General features: G+C 40.8%; 1 protein-coding gene across 1 annotated transcript; it reads right to left on the bottom strand.

Annotated features, from left to right (window-relative positions):
* Positions 1–11,790: 11,790 nt before the first annotated feature.
* LOC130086149 (tripartite motif-containing protein 16-like protein) lies at positions 11,791–22,166 on the bottom strand. Its single transcript, XM_056252330.1, has 6 exons — positions 21,573–22,166; positions 14,062–14,157; positions 13,743–13,976; positions 13,089–13,248; positions 12,615–12,662; positions 11,791–12,376 (listed from the first exon to the last, which is right to left on the bottom strand). Exons 1-6 carry the CDS (start codon positions 22,149–22,151, stop codon positions 11,859–11,861), a joined length of 1,635 nt encoding a protein of 544 aa, XP_056108305.1. The 5' UTR covers positions 22,152–22,166; the 3' UTR covers positions 11,791–11,858.
* Between the last annotated feature and the right edge of the window lie 207 nt (positions 22,167–22,373).

The following is a 22,373-nucleotide window of genomic DNA, read 5'->3' as shown; positions in this document are numbered from 1 at the left end:
CGGCTCATCGGCAAACCAGTCTGAGGCAAATCTGACAGAGCGCTTTATAGCCCTCCATTTCCTGCCGAGAAACGCACCCACGGCTTTCTTCTTCTTCTTCTTCTTTGTTCGGTTTTCAGTAAACCGTGAGTCAAACACTGAGGGAAGACATCATGAAGAAAGAATTCAATTGTAAGGTAAGACAAATGGAAAAGTGGGACATAAAGCTTAATCGTCTAAAAAAAAAGGATTGGACAAAGTAGTATAAACTCTTAAAGTCCTCCTGTGGTGAAAGTCCAGCGTTTAATGCTGTTTATGTGTCTATCAGGGGTGTAACGATACACAAAACTGACACTTCGGTTTTCCCACGGTTTAGAAAGCTAAAATTGCTTTTTTTTTTTTTTGTGTTAATGGTGGTTAGGCTACAAAACAATTCGTTGTGTACACATAAGACATGAGGTCCAATGAGCCGGGCTGGGCGGGGCCGGGGTAGCAGGGGGCGGGGCGTGTTCGTTACGCCATGAGAGTATCGCGATTCGAATCGTGGGTTCTGTATCGCGGTTTTTCGGTTCGGTTCGAATATCGTTACACCCCTAGTGTCTATGTGGTGTTTTTAATATATTATTATATATGCTTTAAGACAAACCATGTGTAAATTCATAAGTTGACAGCATTGCTGAGTATTTTCTCCTTAAAACCGCAGTGAACCAAAGACAGTCTCAAAAACACGGTTTGAAATCGCTGACGTCACAAACGACCTTGTAACCAATCAGATCAATGTGTGATCGTCAACCAGTGGATCTCTGAGCTGAGTGAGTGAGTGAGTGGAGGCGGGGCTCATTTGCATATTCATAGAACCGAGCATACTAAATGAGGCAAGGGTGTCGAGTTACATTCAAGATATTTTAAGGCGTGACGGATTGTTTTTCAAGGAAAAAAACGTTTAAATAAGTAATTTTTTGGTCATCAAAGATGAGTTTTAAGTGATGAAATGATTGACCAGCGGGGGACTTTAATAATTAGCCACACAAGATGAAAACAACACAACTCTGTATAATTACTGTAGTACTATTATTGACAGTAATAATAATGACCATAGACTCACCAAAAGCCGTCCCTAAACCAGATGGATCTGGGATCTCAGAATCCGGTGCCGATGGACCCGGGACAGACGATGGGTCGGGATCGTCCTGACTGGAGTCCGGTGTCAGCTCGATACTAGAGAGACTGGACGATACTGAGAAAGACCTCAGCTCTAGATCTGGTGCCGACTCTGGGTCCAGGACAGATGAACATGATGGTTCGGGATCATCCGGATCGGCATTAACCGGCAGATGGAGGCTCGATACATCGGAAACCGACAACAGCTCTAAGACGGATTCAGACCGCTCTGGATCATACGGATCGGCATTAACCCACAGATGGAGGCTCGATACATCGGAGACCGACAACAGCTCTAAGACGGATTCAGACCGCTTTGGATCATCCGGATCGGCATTAACCGGCAGGTGGACTCCAGATGGACACGGATCCACTGATGACGCCCAGTCAAACCCGGATAAACCCTGCTGGACGTCCGTGGGATCGCAGGAGGGATATGAAGACACTATATCGACCTCACTGCAGCCGAGGGTGGGAAGCTTTACAGCCTTCCCCATTCTCCGCAAGAAAGCACAGATGCCTTTCTTCTTCTTCCTTTTCTTTTCTAAAGAAAGGTAAAAACATTTACACCAGAAACCGTAAATACTGAGGCTTGACATCATGAAGAAAGAAGAGCATGGGATGAAAACAGTTAAATATGTTCATCCCAATCATCCCAGCGCCCGATTACACACACACACACACACACACACACACACACAAAAACGCTTTCTTTTTCTCCCTTACTATTACAATTACAGCTATATACAATAGTGGCCACAAGTGACGTCCGGCCCAGGAAATCTGACATCTGCACCTTCATCTTCATTTAAACATTATTATAAATGTGTTAAAGATTTCGTAGTCATATTGCACAGTTAAGCTTGAAATCAATTGTTTAATTTGTGATAATAATGCAATAAAACATAAAAAATTGGGCAACATCATTTTTGTCCAGGCTGTTATATAAAGAAATTAAAAAACACAGTAAAATAAAACATGTAACGTTAGCTGTAGTTCGCCAGTATTTTTTTTTATTTTTTTACCAAATAACCTAAGCCAAATTTAGTTTTTGGATTTTCCCGCTTATTTAAAAAAAAATAAAAAAAATGTCCTCATATTTTGAGGAAATAACCCCTCTGGACATCAGTTTTGGCCACTAACGTTAACTAACTGAAGATACAATCACAGAACTAGCAGCAAAGAAAACGAACAAAAGCCGCATTTTTTGCTATTTTTTTCTGACTTCATTTTTTTTTTTCAGTTTATTTTGTTCTACATTAAATCCGTATATGAAAATAGTTCAATTTTCACTCATTATTAATTCCGGTTAAGTTACAACCGTTACACGGTTGAGTTAGTTAGTAACGTTAGTTAGTTTTCCTTTCTGCTATTGACCGTTAGTTTGAGTCTCTCACCGGTCGGAATGTTCTCCTCTTGTTCGGAAGAAGCTGATGATGGGTCTGTGCTTCCAGAATCACTGGACATCAGATCAACATCAGTGTATTCAGAGTCACTGAACATCAGTCCAACATCTGCTGAATCTGGACTGCTGGTTCTGATCGCCACAGACTCCATCGCAGGAGAAGCGCGAGAACAAACTAACGTTACACCGCTGACAAACTCTCCGTGTGTTTGAGCGCGTGTAAACATACTAAAGCTGTCAAACTTTCAGTATTGTTTGTTCGTGTATAGATATACTATATCGCTATCAACCTTATTTCCGTGTGTTTGCCGGCTATCAGAAGAAGAGTTTCTGCAGGTGATTCTCACTGTTAGAGCGCGCACTATGACGTGATCTCCAGAGTAACGTCACACTCGCTGGGGGTTTTTCTATTGAAGAGCAACTTTGAGGGGCGGACCAAGATGGCCGAGTAGGTAGACGCTTACTGTCGAGCTGCGCAATCGAAAAGTTTGAATACGGTTAAAAACAACCTTTCTGTTTGGACCTTATAATAATTTATAGTGCTTAACGCTAAAGGAACTTTGTGAAGAGGATTTAACCTTTGAGATGTCGACCCGCGACAATAAAAGACCGCTGAAAAACCCAAAAGCAAAGTTGACAATGCCAACAGGTGATGCTAGCCACGCCGCCTCAGGAAGAAACCCTCTAATTGATAACATTCATGACTACACGACTGGCTCGGTGACTTTGCCAGTAATGGAGGATCTTATGGAAGAATTTCCTCCTCTGTCCCTGTCGCCCAGACAATCTCCAGCTCCAAAAAAACCGATGCTTTCTTCCAAGGTAGAAGACATAGATGTCGTCGCTTCCCTGTCGAAACTAATAAATGATAGAATGGATGAGCTGGCGTTGCAGCTAGATGGTGTTAAAAAAACTGTGGACTTCGCGTGTGAGGAAATAAAAGATGTGAAAAAACGAGTGGGCACTCTAGAAAACAGGATGACTAAAGAGGAGAGTCGCATGGACACACACCAGCAACAGATCTTCGACCTAGAACGGTACTCTCGGAGGTGGAATCTGAGGCTCCTTGGTGTCAAAGAAGATGAAAAGAACGATGTCCGCCAGATTGCCATCGAGATCTGCCAAGCCATTTTACCTGAATGCAAAAACCGCATCCGTGATACTATTGACACTGTGCATCGCAACGGCGCCAAGCTCCCTAACAGCAGCAAGCCCAGACCGATTCTCATTCAATTCATCTCAAGGGTGACCAGAGATAGCCTTTGGAAAGCTGCAAAGACGTCACAATTTCTCAAAGACAACCACTGGAAGTTTGCAGAGGATCTCTCAAAAGAAGATAGAGAACGACGGAACAAGTTATGGCCCATCATCGAAAAGGCGCGCAGTGAGGGCAAGAAAGCTTACTACGTTGGATGTCGTGGGTTCGTTAACGGGACAGAAATCTTCCCATCTTCAGGATAACTAAAGGTGGTAGTTTACATAGGCATGTTCCATGTTCGCCTTGAATTGCTCTAAGTCACTACAATGTTAAACCACTATCATCACATTGTCTTTTTATTTATTTTTTATTTATTATTATTTTTTATTTTTAGTTATTATAACTTTGCTTCCTATCTAGCACTATTCTGTAGCCTACATAAGCTGAGAATTTAAGTTTTGTTTATATTGTTTTTGCCAAATTGTTAGTTCATGCTGCAAAGCTCGATCCCTTTCTGAGGTAGATCATTTAAATACTTTCCTTGCCTTACACATAAAACAAATTAGTTTATATTTGTTATACGTTGTTGTTATGTCACTTTCTATTGTTTCACTTAATGCCAGGGGGTTGAGACAAATTTGTAAACGTAAAGCCTTATTTTTGTATGCAAAAAATTTTAAATCAGATTTTTCTTTCTTTCAAGAAAGCCATTCAGTAGCTGCTGATGTAAACTTTTGGAAGTCCCAATGGGGTAATGATGCATGGTATTCACATGGGTCAGAGAGGTCAGCTGGGGTCACAACTTTGAAAGGTTCTTTTAATGGTACTATTCTACATTCAGATTGTGATTCTTTAGGCCACTATATTTGTCTACTAATTGATCATAACCACTCTATTTTTATTATTATTAATATTTATGGTTACAATACCAAGCCTGAAAATGATAAATTAATTGATTCTATAGATGTAAGGTTAACTTTCTGGCTCTCCAAATACCCTAGCTCATTTATCTTAATTGGAGGTGATTTTAATATTACTTTAAATAATTCAATTGACAGGTGGCCCCAAGTCCCTAATTCCAGAGATAATTTAAAAATGAAAAATTTTATGGAAAAATTTAATGTAGTTGACATTTGGCGAGAGAAGTTTCCTAACAATATATCTTATACTTGGAGTAACAGTTCAGGTTCAAGGAAATCTCGAATAGATTTTTACTTAATTTCTAATAATATACCGAAAGACAGTGTAACTGTCAATATCCTTACAACACCACTTACTGATCATCAAGCAATCTATATTAAGCTCCAACTCTCTGCTCATAATAACAATAGATCCTCATATTGGAAATTGAACAGCTCGCTCTTAGGACATAGCGCTGTAAAATTTGAAATTAAGCGGTTAATAGAGCTGTATTGGGATAAGGCTAGGGAAAATAACCTGTATTCTGCTAATTGGGAACTTTTAAAATTTGAAGCAGGCAAATTTTTAAGGCAATATGGAGCTAAAATGGCTAAACTTAAGGCAGCAGCAGAAGAAAAACTAATTGTTCAAATCTCTTCAATATATCAACTACCACCAGATGGAGTATCAGAGGAGGATAAATTACATCTGAGAGAACTTCAATGTCAACTCAATGATTTATATCGTGGAAAAGCTGAAGGAGCTTTTGTTAGGTCGAGAAAAAGATGGATAGAGGAAGGTGAACAAAACTCCGCTTATTTCTTCCGCTTAGAAAAGCACAGATCCAAGACTAATACTATTCATCAGTTGAATATAAACGGCACTGTCACTGATGATGCCCAAAGCATCTCCCAATTTTGTTATGTCTTTTATTCACAGCTATATGAGTCTAAGTACAATGCAGATACAGCGACTAAATTTATCAACTCTATAAATAATGTAAAAATGATAGAACACACTGATAGGGTTTATTGTGACAGTCCACTTACAAAAGAAGAGGTTATTGGAGCTATTGCTCTTCTTAAAAATAATAAATCACCTGGCAACGATGGACTGGTATCAGAATTCTATAAGTCATTTTCTGATCTACTAGCACCTTTTATGTTACAAGTATTTGTCGAAAGTATTGAAAGGAGTACTCTTCCAACGAGTCTCACGCAAGGCCTCATCACCCTAATCCCAAAGCCTAATAAGGATCCGCTTTTTATTGACAATTGGAGACCAATATGTCTTTTAAACAATGACTATAAAATCATGGCTTTAGTGTTGGCCAGAAGAATAAAAGATGTATTAGATGATATTATAGACGAAACTCAATCTGGTTTTATGAAGAATAGGCATATCTCTAATAATCTCAGACTTGTTTTTGACATTTTGGATTACTCCGATCTGATACAGGATGACTCATTTATCCTCCTCTTAGACTTCTACAAAGCTTTTGATTCTATTGAGCATGAATTCATATTTCTCTCTCTTAGAAAATTTGGCTTTGGTGATATGTTCTGTAATGCTGTCTTGGCCCTGTATTCAAATGCTAATAGCTCCGTTAGAATGAAAAATGGCACAACGTCAAGATTTAATCTTAAACGCGGGATCCGACAAGGATGCCCAATCAGCCCTTATTTGTTTTTACTTTGCATGCAAATTCTTGCCTCTCATATTTCTAATAGCATTGTGAAAGGTATTAGCATAGCAGGTAAAGATATACTCATCAGCCAACTAGCTGATGATACGACAATTTTTCTTAAGAATGCCAGTCAGGTGCCTATTGCCTTAAGAATTATTGAAGAATTTTCCACAGCTTCTGGCTTGACTTTAAATTTAAGCAAATGTCAATTATTACCTGTCAAAGATTGTAAGGATCAGCATATTTGTAAGATTCCCAGCCGAAAGGAAGCGAATTATTTAGGCTTAATCATTTGTAAAGATGAAAAGAGAAGAATTCTTTTAAACTTTCCACCGGTTATTAAAAAAACACAAACCAAATTAAATCAATGGTTGCAGAGAGACCTTACAGTAAGAGGAAGAGTCCTGCTCTCAAAAGCAGAAGGCTTGTCTCGACTAACATATGCAGCTCTTTCTGTTCATGTAGACAAAAAAACTTGTAAAGATATTGATTGTATGCTATTTAATTTTCTTTGGAAGAATAGAACACATTACATCAGGAAAAATGTCATAATGAATAGCTATGAACATGGTGGGCTAAATGTGTTAGACTTTGGTACCCTAAACAATACTTTTAAAATCAACTGGGCCAAACAATTTCTTAAAAATCCTGTTTCCATTTGGAATTTTATTCCTAACTTTATATTTTCTAGATTTGGTGGTTTGAGCTTCATTTTAGGTTGCAATTACAATGTAGACAAAATACCGGAAAAGCTCTCTTTATTTCACAAACAAGTTTTGTTAGCGTGGATGCTCATATATAAGCACAATTTTTCTCCCCATAAATATATTATATGGAACAACCGGGATATGCTGTATAAGAATAAGTCATTATTTTTTCCTAACTGGATTGAGAAACAGATTATTTTAGTGTTCCAACTGTTCAATAGTGATGGACAACTTATGTCTTATACAGAATTTTTAAACACCCATAAGTTTCCAGCCACACCGAAAGAATATGCAATAGTATATGATGCTATACCTTCTGGTGTCAAAATGCTATTTAGAAGTGTTGATTTTAATATCTCTTCTGTTCCTTTCTATAATCCAATTGATTCAGATGTAGGTAAAATTTGTCTGACCTCTTCTAAAAATAACAATAAATATGTACGGTCTTTGTTTCAGAAAGAAGTGATATCTGTCCCATATGTTGTTTCATACTGGAATTCTTTTGTAAATGATATTAATTGGAAAAAAGTATGGACAATTCCCAATAAGTTTTTTGTTACAAACAAGGTCAAAGAAATTTCTTTTAAAATTATCCATAAGTACTACCCTGCTAACCACTATATGACAAAATTCAAAAGGGACATTGATGTGAACTGTTCTTTTTGCGGAAATCACCCTGAGACCATCCAGCACCTTTTTTGGATCTGCACACACTCCACAACCTTCTGGAAGGACTTCTGCAGCTTTATTATGAAAGAACTTTACAAGGACTTTACTTTGAAGTGGGAAAATGTTGTGTTTTGTTTTTTTAGAAAACAAAGTAAAGAAGATATGTTTTTTATTATAAATTTACTAATTGTGCAAGCTAAATTCTATATCCACAAATGTAAATATATAAAACAAAAACCGGCCTTTAAACATTTTTATTGTGATATGTTATCGTATATAAAATTAATTAGTGGTTCATTGAACAAAAAGGCTATAAAAACTAGAAATATTTGTATAACTTACAATTTGTTTGAATGTATGTGATACCTATCCCCCTGGCAAGGGTAATATTAAGTTGTATGTTTTGTATACTTTGTATGTTTTGTATACTTTGTATACTGCTGTTTACGTTTGAGTAATAATAATAAAAAAAAAAAAAAAAAAAAAAAAAAAATGAAGAGCAACTTTTAAATTTCTCGCGTCCATCTTAGGCGTATATTCTAGCCTACATTTACAGTATTTTATTTTTATTACTTTTTTTTTATTCCATTTTATCCGAATTAGGTCACACTTTTTCCACCACATTTTTCTACATTTTTTAAACACCAAATAGGATGTTTTTTTTTCTCAATTGATAACGTTAGCTGAGCCTTTGGCCCTTATTTCATAATATCAAAGTTATCGACAAATTAAAAAATTGCTGTTACTATGGTATTTTTTTAGAGTAAAACAAGTCAAAGCAGAAGTTTCTCACAAGTACCCAGGTCTGATTATACCGTTTCTGCCACAATGAACTCCTATATGAGCTACAGCACTCATTATACATATACAGTTCTTAGACCGTATTCAGATACACACATAAAAACATTACAAATGCATTCAAGCAGACAGAGTGTAACTGCAGGCCTAGTAATTAAATTTTTATTAGATTTCAAAATACATTTAAAAGATTTTATTTTAAAGTGTTATTATTTTAAAATAAAACTTTCTAGAATGGTCTGCGAAGAAAAGGAAGACAAACTGAGGATTGTTTATTGCAAAAGACATTTGAAAGGAGTCAGTGTAAATACAAGAAACGTGGAATATTAGTTGAATGTGCCAATACAAATATTTTAGAACTAGAAAAATTCCATGTTTTGAAGGATGTATTTCATGTATTTCCATGTTTTGTCCATGCCTGAAGAAAACAATCTCAAATTTAAAATTCTCTGATATTTCCACAACAGTGAGGTAAAATAATCCAACAGTCTGCACTGTTAGACATTTTATTGTATTTTTGCGGTAACTTACTGGCAGCACTATTGCCAGTAAGTTACTGTAAGTTCCCCTTTACAGTAGCTTACCTGTAAATGTGTTTTACGGTATGATACCCTTACTGTAATTTCATTTTACAGTAAGATGCCCTTACCGCGATTTAATTTTACAGTAAGATGCCATTACCGCGATTTAATTTTACAGTAAGATGCCCTTACTGCAATTTAATTTTACAGTAAGATGCCCTTACCGTGATTTAATTTTACAGTATGATGCCCTTACTGTAATTTCATTTTACAGTAAGATGCCCTTAGTTACATTTTCATTTTACAGTATATTGCCATTACTGCACTTTATTTTTACAGAATGAAAAAGTAAATTTACTTTAATTTATATTTTACATGAATGCTATTGAATTTAATAAATTCCCAAAAAAGTGACTTGAGTCCTTGTACATCAGCATATTCTTTATTCACTGTCACAATCAATTACATCCATTTTATACATTGTGATGCAACATTAGGCAAGGCAGTTTTATTTATATAGCACATTTCATACACTTTGGCAATTCAAAGTGCTTTACACAGTAAGGAATTAAAATAATCACAAAATAAAAGCAAGGAAAATTAAAGTGCCCTTATTATGGATTTTTGAAAATTACCTTTCATGTAGTGTGTGACACAGCTCTAAGTGAATGAAAACATCCTGCAAAGTTTTAAATCTGAAAGTGCACCGTATAAGTTATTGTCTTTCAAACGTAAGAGTCGACTCTGAGTCACTGAAATGAATCGTTTTTCAAACGAGTCATAAGCCGTTTCATTGTGACGTCAAGATGAAACATTAGCATATTGCCCGCCCAATATTGCACGCAGACACCACGGAAAACTTGAACCTCAAACACTGCAGCTGATTCCTTTTAAACTCATGCAGAGTAGTGGCAGTTCTAATAAAAACTACGGTTTACAACCAAAGCTGATCGGTTTGTTGGAAGACCTATATAAACGAGCCGAGAGCACAGTAATCGTCGGCCATGATACAACGGAATGGTTTAAACAAACAGTCGGGGTTAGACAGGGTTGCATAATGTCACCAGATCTATTCAACCTGTATATGGAACACATCATGAGACTTGCCCTAGATAGACAAAACATGGATGATATATCCTATATGGAAGTGTCTTACAGTGCTGTTTGTTCCCTGTCTTCTTCTGTACATTCTGCAAAAAAAAAAAAAAAAAAATTTAAAAATTTAAAAAAAACGTGTTTACCCAGGTTATCCGGGTTATCACTGATCTCCGACGTATCCTCTCACATGGCCTCCTGGGATAGGAAAGTATCGATCTACGAGCTCCAGAATCTGGGCAGAACCAGTAAGCCATCCGGGAACTTCACGCTTACTCTTTTATGAGTACCCTACTGAGGTTCCGGACATACTACTCCTTTCACATACTGTTTTCTCCTACTATAGGAAAAATAGGAATATTCGGACGCACTCTAAGTATACGCACGTCCGACTCTCGCGAGAATTAGTACGTCACCCAGGTAATTCACGCCTACTCTTTTATGGATACTAAGGATTCGGACATACTTATTCGCTCGCCTACTGCTTTTTCCCTACTATATAGTAGGGAAGTATGCGGTTTCAGACGCAGCCTTTATGAAATAGGCCTATATATAGCAATGTTGAACACTGTCATGTAATTGGTTTGTCAAGTCTTGTATTAATTCTTAATTGCCATATAATAGGCTAATAATTCTGCTCAGTGGTGAGGGCACCTAGTGGTTTACAAAAAAAAATATTAATATTAAACTGAATATATAAAGCACAAGCAGGTTGATGTCCAGCAGGAAGGAAGATTCAGAGGCATTTGATTATTGGCATGCTGGGCTGCGTCCGAAATCGCTTACTCTCTTGGGTACTTATTTTAATTTGAACAAGTAATTACTTCACGACCGCTAAAAATGTATGTTCTATATGTAGTATGATTGTAATCTGGACGTACTACATTTGCTATAATGTCATTATCACGTGACCTACCAGTGTCAGTTACGGCGCTTCAATGTCACTCATAAATCCTCTCCTGTGGCCTCATGGGATATAAAGTGATCATCATATGACATCAGAACCTCGCCGGTACTTTTTGCCTACTTTTTCATGAGTACTGTGAATTCAGAAATTTCTTTTGTCACTTTTGTCAAATACTGTGATTACTGTATAGGAAGTATGCGATTTTAATGCAAAGTTTTCTGACACCGTTTTTTATTATCTTTTAGTCATGGACCCCCAAATATGATCCCCCTCATGTGAGGGACCCCCATCCTGAAATTTATACACTGAAATATTTATATTATAAGTCTTAAAAATTACTTTCTATTCAGTTACATTTATTATATATATATATTCAACTTACTAATGTACTGTTAGATGTATTTTATTTTATTGGATTTTTTTTATTATTATTTATGTTTTAATATTCTCGTCACTTGCGAAACACCCCTGTGAAAACCGGTTTGAAAACCTCTGGTCTGAAACAATTTTACATCATACTGTTCCTAAGATCAACAAACACAAGAGCTTGATGACTAACTACCAATCTCACTAACCTCTCTGGTGTGTAAATGCTTTGAAAGGCTTGATAAACGTATGTAATGATACTCAACAATTATTCAATCATTTTCAATTCACTTATTAGTCCAATAAGATAGTAGATGATGCAATTCTAACATTGTTGCATCTTGTTTACAAAAATCATGTGAAAATGTATGAGAAAATAAGAGAATCTAAAAACATCTCACTGTTACTGATTTATCATGCAGCTCAAAGTATTATGGGTAAAATCTCTCAGTCTATTCTGAAACATCAACATAGTTTCACAGATGATTCAGAACCAACCCAAAACCCAGGATAGAGCGGCTGAGTGAATGTGGTCTGGACTGTGTGGATGAGGCTCATTGTGTCAGAGACGCTGTAGAAGGACAGAGTTCCTGCACTGTGATCCACACACACTCCTATTCTTCTGCTGATGGACTTTACAGGGAGAACAGTCTCTATGTTATTGTGCCAGAATGAGTAACTGGAGGAAGAGCAGTCTAAACTCCAGGACTGATCATTACGTCCAAACACACACTCATCACCCCAACCATTCCTGCTGATGCTCTTATATGACACTGATATACACACACTCCCACTCCACTCAATCTCCCAGTAACAGCGTCCACACACACTCTCTCTACACAACACCTGACGCCACCGATCAAATCTGTCTGGATGATCAGGATACGGCTGCTCTGTGCCAGTGTTAGTAATAACTCTGTTCCTCTCAGACAGACTGAGGTCTTTATGCACTGTGTTCAGATCCAGAGAGAGCTGATGAGAATCTGATGGAGAGAAACACATCAGAATCAGGAATTATGAATCTCTCTGATCTTTTAATGTCTCTGAACTCTTCATGACTCAATGTTCAATGTATCATCAGTGTCTCAGTACAGCTGATCAGATATCCTGTGCAAATCATCATTTAATTATTAAACTCTTTGATCATGATTTATTTCTCCTTCTACAGGAAGAACATGAACACACTCAGTGAGTTTTTCTGCTTGTTTCTTAGTGACTTACATTGTAGGAAGTCGTTCCTGGTCTTGGGATTCATGTTGGTGAATGTGACTGTGGAAATAAACAGACATGAACAGTGTGAAGAGAAATGACAGATAACATGTATCCTTTTCTAAGACATTTCTAATCTGATATTATGACATTAGATGATGTAGGACTTATTTCTGAGAACAGATTAATCTCCAGATGCCTCATTTATAAAACACTCGCATCGGATTCAATCCTAAATCCCAATTCTACGTCAAATGTGTTACTTCTAAACCATCAAGGGGTGTTTGTGGCTGTTCTAGAGTTGATGCACTTGCTCACGTTGCACTTGAATTAAAGATGAACTGTGATTTATAAAGTGGGATTCATTTAGGGAAATTATTTGTGCGTATGGATGTTTTATAAATCAGGAACATTTCAGAAACTGTTGTACGTTCACATTTCGGATCATTCTACACACGTCTGTATAAACGAGGCGCAGGACTTTACCTCCGTCTGAGATCTTCTTGAGCTCCTCTTTGCAGAAATCCTCCAGTTTGTCTCTCAGCTGACGGACAGATTCTCTCACGCCATCAAAAGAGGAGAGAGAACCGAAGGGAACGTCGGGTTCGTCTGTAGATTCAGGAGGAGCTGAGAGAGACTGGAAACTCTACAGAAAACAGAAATCAAAACTCATCATCTCCACACTTCAGCCAATAACCTTCACTATATCAGATCTGTGCGGCTCTTGTAGACTTGATTTCTCTTCAGTGACTCGCTTCAATCCAGCACTTTCACACAATCAGAAACTTTCTTCTCATATTCATTATAACATTAATTTTACAAACTCCAGTATTTGTCACTTACACTCCTTGTGAAAAAGAAAGTACACTTTTAAAAAGAATACCGTACTTATAACAGAAATAACATACTTTAACAAATATAAGTGCAGATTGGAAGTAATGTTTTCAGAAACTTAATTCCATGTTATTTGCAATTAAATGAATGTGGAATAGTTTCATTTTTATATTAAATGCAAATAGCTGAACTTTAGAGTGTTTTGTTGCTCTGCTTAAGTTGGTCTCATTCTGCTCTCATGAAATGTTTCTCTGTGAGTCTCTTGCTCAAGTCCACTATGATCCAGTTCTCCTCGATCTCTGTTACCTGCAGGAACTGGATGTGATGGTGTGTGTGTGAAAGCTGCTCCAGCTCAGCGTCTCTCCTCCTCAGATCATTGATCTCCTGCTCCAGTCGCTCCAGTCGTCCTTCAGCTCGACTCACTGCAGTCTTTTCCTGATCTCTGATCCGCTGTGTCGCCTCAGAGCGGCTTCTCTCAATGGAGCGGATGATCTCAGTGAAGATCTTCTCACTGTCCTCCACTGCTGTGTGTGCAGAGCGCTGTCACACACACATCACAATCACACAGTGAGTTCAGTGAGTCCAAACTGAGACGTCTCACACTTCTCTTCTTCTCCAGACTCACCTTATGAGACTCCACATCCTCTCTCAGCTGATGAAGATCTTTCTGTCTCTGCTGGATTCTCTGACGGATCTTCATCTGCGTCTTCTTCAGCTGTTTCTGGAGGACACACCAATAACAGGGAATGACATGTAAAACTACTACAACAAAAGAAAGTTAAAGTTACATAAATCCAGAATTGATTGAGTGGTTAAAGATCCAACATGGTAAGGTTATACTGTAGGATCAAACCACAGATTCATAGTTTCCTGAAATGAGATTATGAATGAATATGAAGCCAGTGTCAGCATTATTTCAAATATTAATACTTCACCCTAAAGTTTTAATTCTGTCATCATTTACTCGCCCTCGTGTCGTTCCAAACCTGTGTGAATTTCTGTCTATTGCGGGACACAACAGAAGATATTTTGAAGAATGCCTCAGCCATAAATATAGTGATGCATGAATAACATCAAACCTCATTGGTTCTTGCATGTCCAAGTCACATGACTAAACATCATGATGTCATCAAACAAATTTGATGTTTTTGATGTCACCATATTTAATTTAGTTATAAATGAGTTGATTTGATTTGTGAATTGATTTGGGATTTGTGAATCAAAATTTGGCTCCTAGTTGAGAAAAAAAGTACACTTTAGCATACTTGTGGAAATAATATATTTTAAAAGAACTTAAGTGTGAACTGAACGTATTGTTTTCAGACACTGCATGATATAAATTAAATGAAAATGTATTACAGATTAAATGTATATTAAACGGTTAACTTTAGAGTGTTTTTTGAGCCTTCGACTTCGACATAATGGTTAAAGATTACTGTTTACTTTAAAGTTTACTGACAAACATTTATGGTAAATATAAAATATATTTGTCTTTGCACAGTTGTAATGATGAAGTTGCACTTTAGTAAATTTAAAATATATCAACTTTAAATATGCTGAACAACACACTACAGTTAAAATTATAATCAATAACTTTACATGAGCTTTAGTATGTCAGTCCACACATCAAAATAAGTGCACTTCTTTAAAGCATGACAAAAGACAATTAAGCGCACTACTTTTTAAAATTTTAAGAGTTGTTTAAATCACTTTTAACTTTGTCTCCTTTTTGGAGCTTGAAACTTTTGTGCCCCATTGACTTTGAATGTATAGACCAAAATAGTTCCCTTTCGAGGGAACTCTACACTGCGTCGAGAATCGACTCTTTGGGGACGCTCCCTAAGCGTGCGCCTCTGAAGTATGAATGAAACTAATCCAATCCTGATTGGTGTTGCGTCGTGACGTAACATGTGACGGCATACCCGGAAGTATAAAAGTGACGCTGTCACAACACACACTAGCTTTTCGCTCTTCAGCAAGCGCTCTGTGTTGAAACTGTCTGTCTTATTTGGTGTTGTTTGTCAATCAGTTGATCAGAATGGCCAGCGAACAATTTAAAAGATGTGTGCATCCTTGCCCTCGTTTTATTACGGGTGGGGACACACATGCTTTGTGTGTGAATTGTTTGGGAGCGCAGCATGCACAAGCAGCTCTTGAGGGAGCTGTTTGTGCAGACTGTGAAGCACTTCCTATTAGAGTGCTGCGCTCTCGGCTGGCGTGCTTTGATGAGCACGGTCAGGCTCGCGTTCCCCACGGTTCTGGTCCCGCGTCCGTTGAGGCGGCGCGACGATTGAGATCGCGGGGTTCGCAGCGGGATCTTCCAGATGAGAATGAGACTGCTGCGGCACTTTCTCATTCTTCATCTGAGGATCCCGTAGCCCCTGAGAGTGGTACAGGAGCCCGCATCGCGGCTTCTCCTGCCCACGATCAGGTTCCAATGCTTGAGCTCTCTGCTTCCGAGGAAGTGGATGGGCTCAGTATTGATGCGGATGACCGTGATTTGGGCGCGCCAGTTCACGGCCAAAGCTATGAGGAGCTGGTAGAGGTTGTGACTCGTGCTGTGGCCAGACTTAACATTAGCTGGCCACATGATGAGCAAGGAACGCAAGTGAAAGCAAGTTTGATGAGCGTTTCCTGCAGCACAGGTCACAACCTCAGCGCCGGGCTAACTGTTTTTCCCCAGTCTTACAAATAAGGAGATAGGAACTCTCCTGGGAAAAACCCCACTCTTTTTCAAATCTGATCACATTCAAAACTAAATGATTATTTGAAGAGGTGGGTGTGAGATGGCGGTTGGTCAGGCTGGTACGTTCCTGTACTCTAAGACGATTTTACAGGCGTATAATGGCACTAAACGTACCATAGCTTATTGTAGCAGTTATGATGGTTGAGAGACATCAGTGCCTTAATTTGTCTGGTATAAAAAAAAAAAAAAAAAAGGGAAGACAAATATTTTCTGCTGAACGCTCCGCTATCACCTTCTGGCCTGTTCTCCGACGCTGTAACTTCAATCGTCGACAGGTTTATGAATAAATAAATAAAATAAATATATATATATATATACACTCACCGGCCACTTTATTAGGTACACCTGTCCAACTGCTCGTTAACACTTAATTTCTAAGCAGCCAATCACATGGCGGCAACTCAGTGCATTTAGGCATGTAGACATGGTCAAGACAATCTCCTGCAGTTCAAACCGAGCATCAGTATGGGGAAGAAAGGTGATTTGAGTGACTTTGAACGTGGCATGATTGTTGGTGCCAGAAGGGCTGGTCTGAGTATTTCAGAAACTGCTAATCTACTGGGATTTTCACGCACAACCATCTCTAGGGTTTACAGAGAATGGTCCGAAAAAGAAAAAACATCCAGTGAGCGGCAGTTCTGTGGGCGGAAATGCCTTGTTGATGCCAGAGGTCAGAGGAGAATGGCCAGACTGGTTCGAGCTGATAGAAGGGCAACAGTGACTGAAATAACCACTCGTTACAACCGAGGTATGCAGCAAAGCATTTGTGAAGCCACAACACGCACAACCTTGAGGCGGATGGGCTACAACAGCAGAAGACTCCACCGGGTACCACTCATCTCCACTACAAATAGGAAAAAGAGGCTACAATTTGCAAGAGCTCACCAAAATTGAACAGTTGAAGACTGGAAAAATGTTGCCTGGTCTGATGAGTCTCGATTTCTGTTGAGACATTCAGATGTTAGAGTCAGAATTTGGCGTAAACAGAATGAGAACATGGAACCATCATGCCTTGTTACCACTGTGCAGGCTGGTGGTGGTGGTGTAATGGTGTGGGGGATGTTTTCCTGGCACACTTTAGGCCCCTTAGTGCCAATTGGGCATCGTTTAAATGCCACGGCCTACCTGAGCATTGTTTCTGACCATGTCCATCCCTTTATGGCCACCATAATCCTCTGATGGCTACTTCCACCATGTCACAAAGCTCTAATCATTTCAAATTGGTTTCTTGAACATGACAATGAGTTCACTGTACTAAAATGGCCTCCACAGTCACCAGATCTCAACCCAATAGAGCATCTTTGGGATGTGGTGGAACGGGAGATTCGCATCATGGATGTGCAGCCGACAAATCTGCGGCAACTGTGTGATGCCATCATGTCAATATGGACCAAAGTCCCTGAGGAATGCTTCCAGCACCTTGTTGAATCTATGCCACGAAGAATTGAGGCAGTTCTGAAGGCAAAAGGGGGTCCAACCCGTTACTAGCATGGGGTACCTAATAAAGTGGCCGGTGAGTGTATATATATATATATAAATAAATATATATATATATATATATATAAAACTATATATTTTGTCCTGCCGTTTTTGAACGTTTCGGGCTACATCAATTTCCAGCAAACGCACACCGTGGCGTTCACCCCAAGAGCTTGCAACCGGGCACCGACTATGGTCACAAAATTTTTCTAGACTTTTTCCTGCCGGTCATCTGCTTCAGGAAGTCGAGAATAGTGCTCGAGAAACACCCGAGGCCGGTCCCAAGGGGCTGGTTCCCTTAGTAGATTTTGTAGAATGGCAACGCCTTCCAATTATCTATATGGGTCCTGAATATTTTTAAATATGGGTACGGACTGCAGTTCGGTTACCGACCTCCCAGCTTTGTTGGGGTCGTACCGACCGCAGGGGTTCCAGAACAGGCTCGGGTTATGGAACAAGAGGTACAGACTCTACTGGAGTTAAGGGGCCATGGAGAGTGTTCCCCTACCAGATAGAAAGTCCAGGTGTTACAGCCGGTACTTTTTAGTTCCAAAGGAGGATGTTGGACTGAGGCAATTTTAGATCTAAGGCTATTGACTTGTTCTTTGAGGAGATCCAGGTTCAAAATGCTTACAATTTCCATTATCGGAAACCAAATCAGATCCGAGGACTGGTTTGGCATGGTAGATCTAAATGTTGGGGCTGTCCACTCAGTTGCAGGGCAACCGATGTTGTTCTTGCAGCGGGGCCCGGAAACGATGTGTATTGCCCGCCGTCTATGACGCTTCGGGCCGCATCATTTTCCAGGGAATGCACTCTGCGTCGTCTGTCCTCGAAAAATAAAAAACGAGCATCAGTTATGGTTATGAAAGCCGTATCGACTACAGCCTGCCGGTCTTCCGCTTCAGGCAGTCGAGAAGGGTGCTCGGAAACCACCAGAGGCCAGTCTCGAGAGGCTGGTTCTCTTAGATCGGGGTTCTTCCGTTCGGCCTAGCACTCTCTCCCCGCATGTTCATGTGTAGGTTTATGGATGCGACTCTGGCTCCACTGAGGCTTCAGGGCATCCGTATACTGAATTACTTCGACGACTGGCTCTTATTGGCCCAGTCTCGAGGAATGGCAGTTCGGCATTGAGATGTCGTCCTTGGCCAGAATTAGAATCGGGGGTTGAGACTCAACACTAAGAAAAATGTGTTGGACCCAGCTCTTCTGGGCATGAAATGGAATTCGATTACAATGTGGGCACGTATGTCTCCCGCTCGTATCGAATCCATCCTGGCCATGGTGTCCGGGATAAAGCTAGGCCAGGCCATCACTGTCAAGCAGTTTCAAGACTGCTGGGCCTTATGATAGCGGCATCCAACATTATACATTTGGGCCTTCTACACATGAGGCCCCCTTCAGTGGTGGCTGAGAGCCAAGGGTTTTTTCCCTCAAGGGGAATCTGTTCCGTATAGTCAGAGTTACGCGCAGATGCCTTCGTTCTCTGGTAATTTGGAAGAAACCTTGGTTCCTATCCCACAGGCCAGTGCTGGGAGCGTCATGTCGCCGGAAAACCGTTTCGACAGTCGTCTCCCTCACTGGTTGGGGCGCGGTCATGGACGGCCGCTTTGCCAGGGGTCTGTGGCAGGACATCATCATTCTTGGCACATAAACTGTCTAGAGATGATGGCTGTGTTCAGGGCTTTGAGGAGCTTCCTCCCAGACATCAATGGTTACCATGTCTTAGTACGATCAGAATACGTCTGTGGTAGCTTATCTGAACCGACAAGGGGGACTCAGATCGCGCCCTCTGTGCAGACTGGCGCATCAGATTATTCTTTGGTCCCAGGGGAAAATACTCTCTATCAGAGCAATGTATATTCCGGGGGTTCAGAATCAGGGAGCAGACATCCTGTCGAGGCAGGGGCTGAGGCCCGGGGAATTTAGACTTCATCCAGATGTGGTGAAGTCAGTATGGGAGAGGTTTGGACCATTGGAAGTGGATCTGTTTGCGTCTCGAGAGACGTCCCACTGTCCACTTTGGTTCTCCCTCACACATCCAGCCCCACTGGGGTTGGATGCCATGGTACAGGCCTGGCCAAGGCTTCGCCTGTACGCACTTCCCCCGATCGCTCTGCTCCCGGGAGTCCTGGAGAGGGTCCGTCTAGAGGGCATCAGTCTACTTCTGGTTGCCCCGAGGTGGCCGACCCGAGTATGGTTTTCAGACATAATATCACTCCTGATAGCTCCGCCATGGCAGATTCCTCTGAGGAGGGATCTGTTGTCCCAGGCGGAGGGCACAGTCTTCCACCCTCACCCAGAGCTGTGGAAGCTGTGGGTCTGGCCTCTGAGGGGGTTCAGTACCTAAATGCTGGTCTATCAGCCGGAGTGGTTGAAACCATACTTAGCTCTAGGGCTCCGTCTACTAGGAGATTATATGGCCTCAAGTGGAATGTTTTTTTTTTTTTTTTTCACTTGGTGTAGAGAACAGGAGTTAGATCCAGTTAACTGCCCAGTGGCTTCAGTTCTGGAGTTTCTTCAAAATCGTTTCTCTGCGGGTCTCTCCCCTTCCACACTTAAGGTGTACGTGGCTGCCATTGCGGCTTTCCATGCGCCATTGAGTGATGGGCCTCTGGGGAGGCACCAGTTGGTCATTCGTTTTCTCCGTGGTACTCGGAGGATGAGACCGGCAACCAGGTCCAGGGTTCCTGCCTGGGACCTGGCAATAGTTCTTGAAGGGTTATCCCTGGCCCCCTTCGAACCTTTGCAGTCGGCTTCGCCTAAGGACTTAACGCTAAAAGTGGTATTTCTCTTGGCTATTACCTCACTTAAGAGGGTGGGAGATCTCCAAGCCCTGGTACACCAGCTTGCTTGGAGTTTGCCCCTGGCAGAGTAAAGCTTTTTTGCACCCGAGTCCGGGCTATGTGCCTAAAGTATCGAATACGGCTCGGTCTACAGTTCTTTAGGCATTCCATCCTCCACCTCATGTGTCGGCAGAAGAAGAGAAGCTTAATTTGCTCTGCCCCGTCAGAGCTTTGAGCGTGTACCTTAAGAGGTCCTCTTCTTGGAGAAGGTCGGACCAATTATTAGTATGTTTTGGGTCACCTAAGAAGGGGCTCCCGTCATCCAAGCAAACTGTTAGTAATTGGATTGTTCAGGCTATTACTGAGGCTTACAAGGTGCGCGATTTGCCTTCACCTTTAGCCGTGAGGGCTCACTCAACTAGAAGCATGGCTTCTTCTAGGGCCCTTCTTTCGGGAGTTCCTCTACAGGAGATCTGTGAGGCAGGCGGTTGGGCTACTCCACATACTTTTATTAGGTTCCACAGTCTCCACCTTCCTAGTACGCCTGGCACACACGTGCTCAGTCCTTGCTGAGTGCCTAAACAGTTTCACTCCGGGACAGGCCTATTCGGTGCGTGGCCTAGTGGGCACTCGTTCCCCAAAGAGTCGATTCTCGACGCAGGGTAGAGTTCCCTCGAAAGGGAACGTCTCGGGTTATGACTATAACCCTTGTTCCCTGAGAAGGGAACGAGACACTGCGTCGTTCTGCCACGCCCCTTGAGGCCTTAGAGCATCTTGCTTCATCGCGAGGCTAGTGTGTGTTGTGACAGCGTCACTTTTATACTTCCGGGTATGCCGTCACATGTTACGTCACGACGCAACACCAATCAGGATTGGATTAGTTTCATTCATACTTCAGAGGCGCACGCTTAGGGAGCGTCCCCAAAGAGTCGATTCTCGACGCAGTGTCTCGTTCCCTTCTCAGGGAACAAGGGTTATAGTCATAACCCGAGACGATTCTTCAAAACATCATCTTTTACATTCCACAGAAGTAAGTCAAACCGGTTTGTGACAACATGAGTAAATGAGTGAGTAAATAAAGACAGCACTTTCATTTCTGCATGATCAATCTCTCTCAGCTCATACCTGTTTCTCTGTCCTCTGCGCTGCAGTTGATGCAGTTTTGTGGTTTTTATGTTCATACTCCTTACACCACACACAGATGCACTCTTGATCAGTGATACAGAACATTTCTAGCTCTTTATCATGTTTGCGGCAGATCATGTCCTGCAGTCGTCCAGTGGCATCAATCACTTTGTGTGGTTTACGAGGGTGATATTCCTCATGACGGTCAAAATGAGTTTGACAGTAAGACTCCTGACACACCAGACAGGACTTGACGGCTTTGTGTTTTCTTCCAGTACAGACGTCACACTCCACGTCTCCAGCTCCAGCGTAACAGTCAGCAGGAAGTTTAGTCTTCTTCAGTTTCTCCACCACTTCAGCTAGCATGGTGTTTTTAGCTAAAGCAGGTCTTGGACTGAAGGTCTGTCTGCACTGAGGGCAGCTGTAGACGCTCTTCTCATCCTCCTGATCCCAGCAGCCAGAAATACAGATCTTACAGTAACTGTGTCCGCAGGGAATGGCCACTGGATCCTTCAGGAGATCCAGACACACTGGACACGTGAACTTATTCTGATCCACTGAAATTCTGGCTTCTGCCATTTTACTGCATGAATACAGAGATACGCAAACACACAACAGCTCAACAACACTTCAGTTTCTGTTTCCCTGAACTGAGGAGTTGAAGTAGTTTCCTGCTTCTGTGTGTGAGTGACGTGTGTAAAACAGGAGTGTCTGTAAAGCAGCTTTAATTCCTCATTCCTGCTCAAAGGAGAGTCACTTTCCTGCCGTGTTTGTGCTCTGCAATTGGAGTCGAAAATATCG

Source organism: Rhinichthys klamathensis, unplaced genomic scaffold (assembly GCF_029890125.1).
Source record: "Rhinichthys klamathensis goyatoka isolate OS25496 unplaced genomic scaffold, OSU_Roscu_1.1 h1tg000004l_1, whole genome shotgun sequence".
Classification (NCBI taxonomy): Eukaryota; Metazoa; Chordata; class Actinopteri; order Cypriniformes; family Leuciscidae; genus Rhinichthys; species Rhinichthys klamathensis.
The sequence above is the reverse complement of the archived record's forward strand: the minus strand, read 5'-3'. Positions and strand labels throughout refer to the sequence as shown.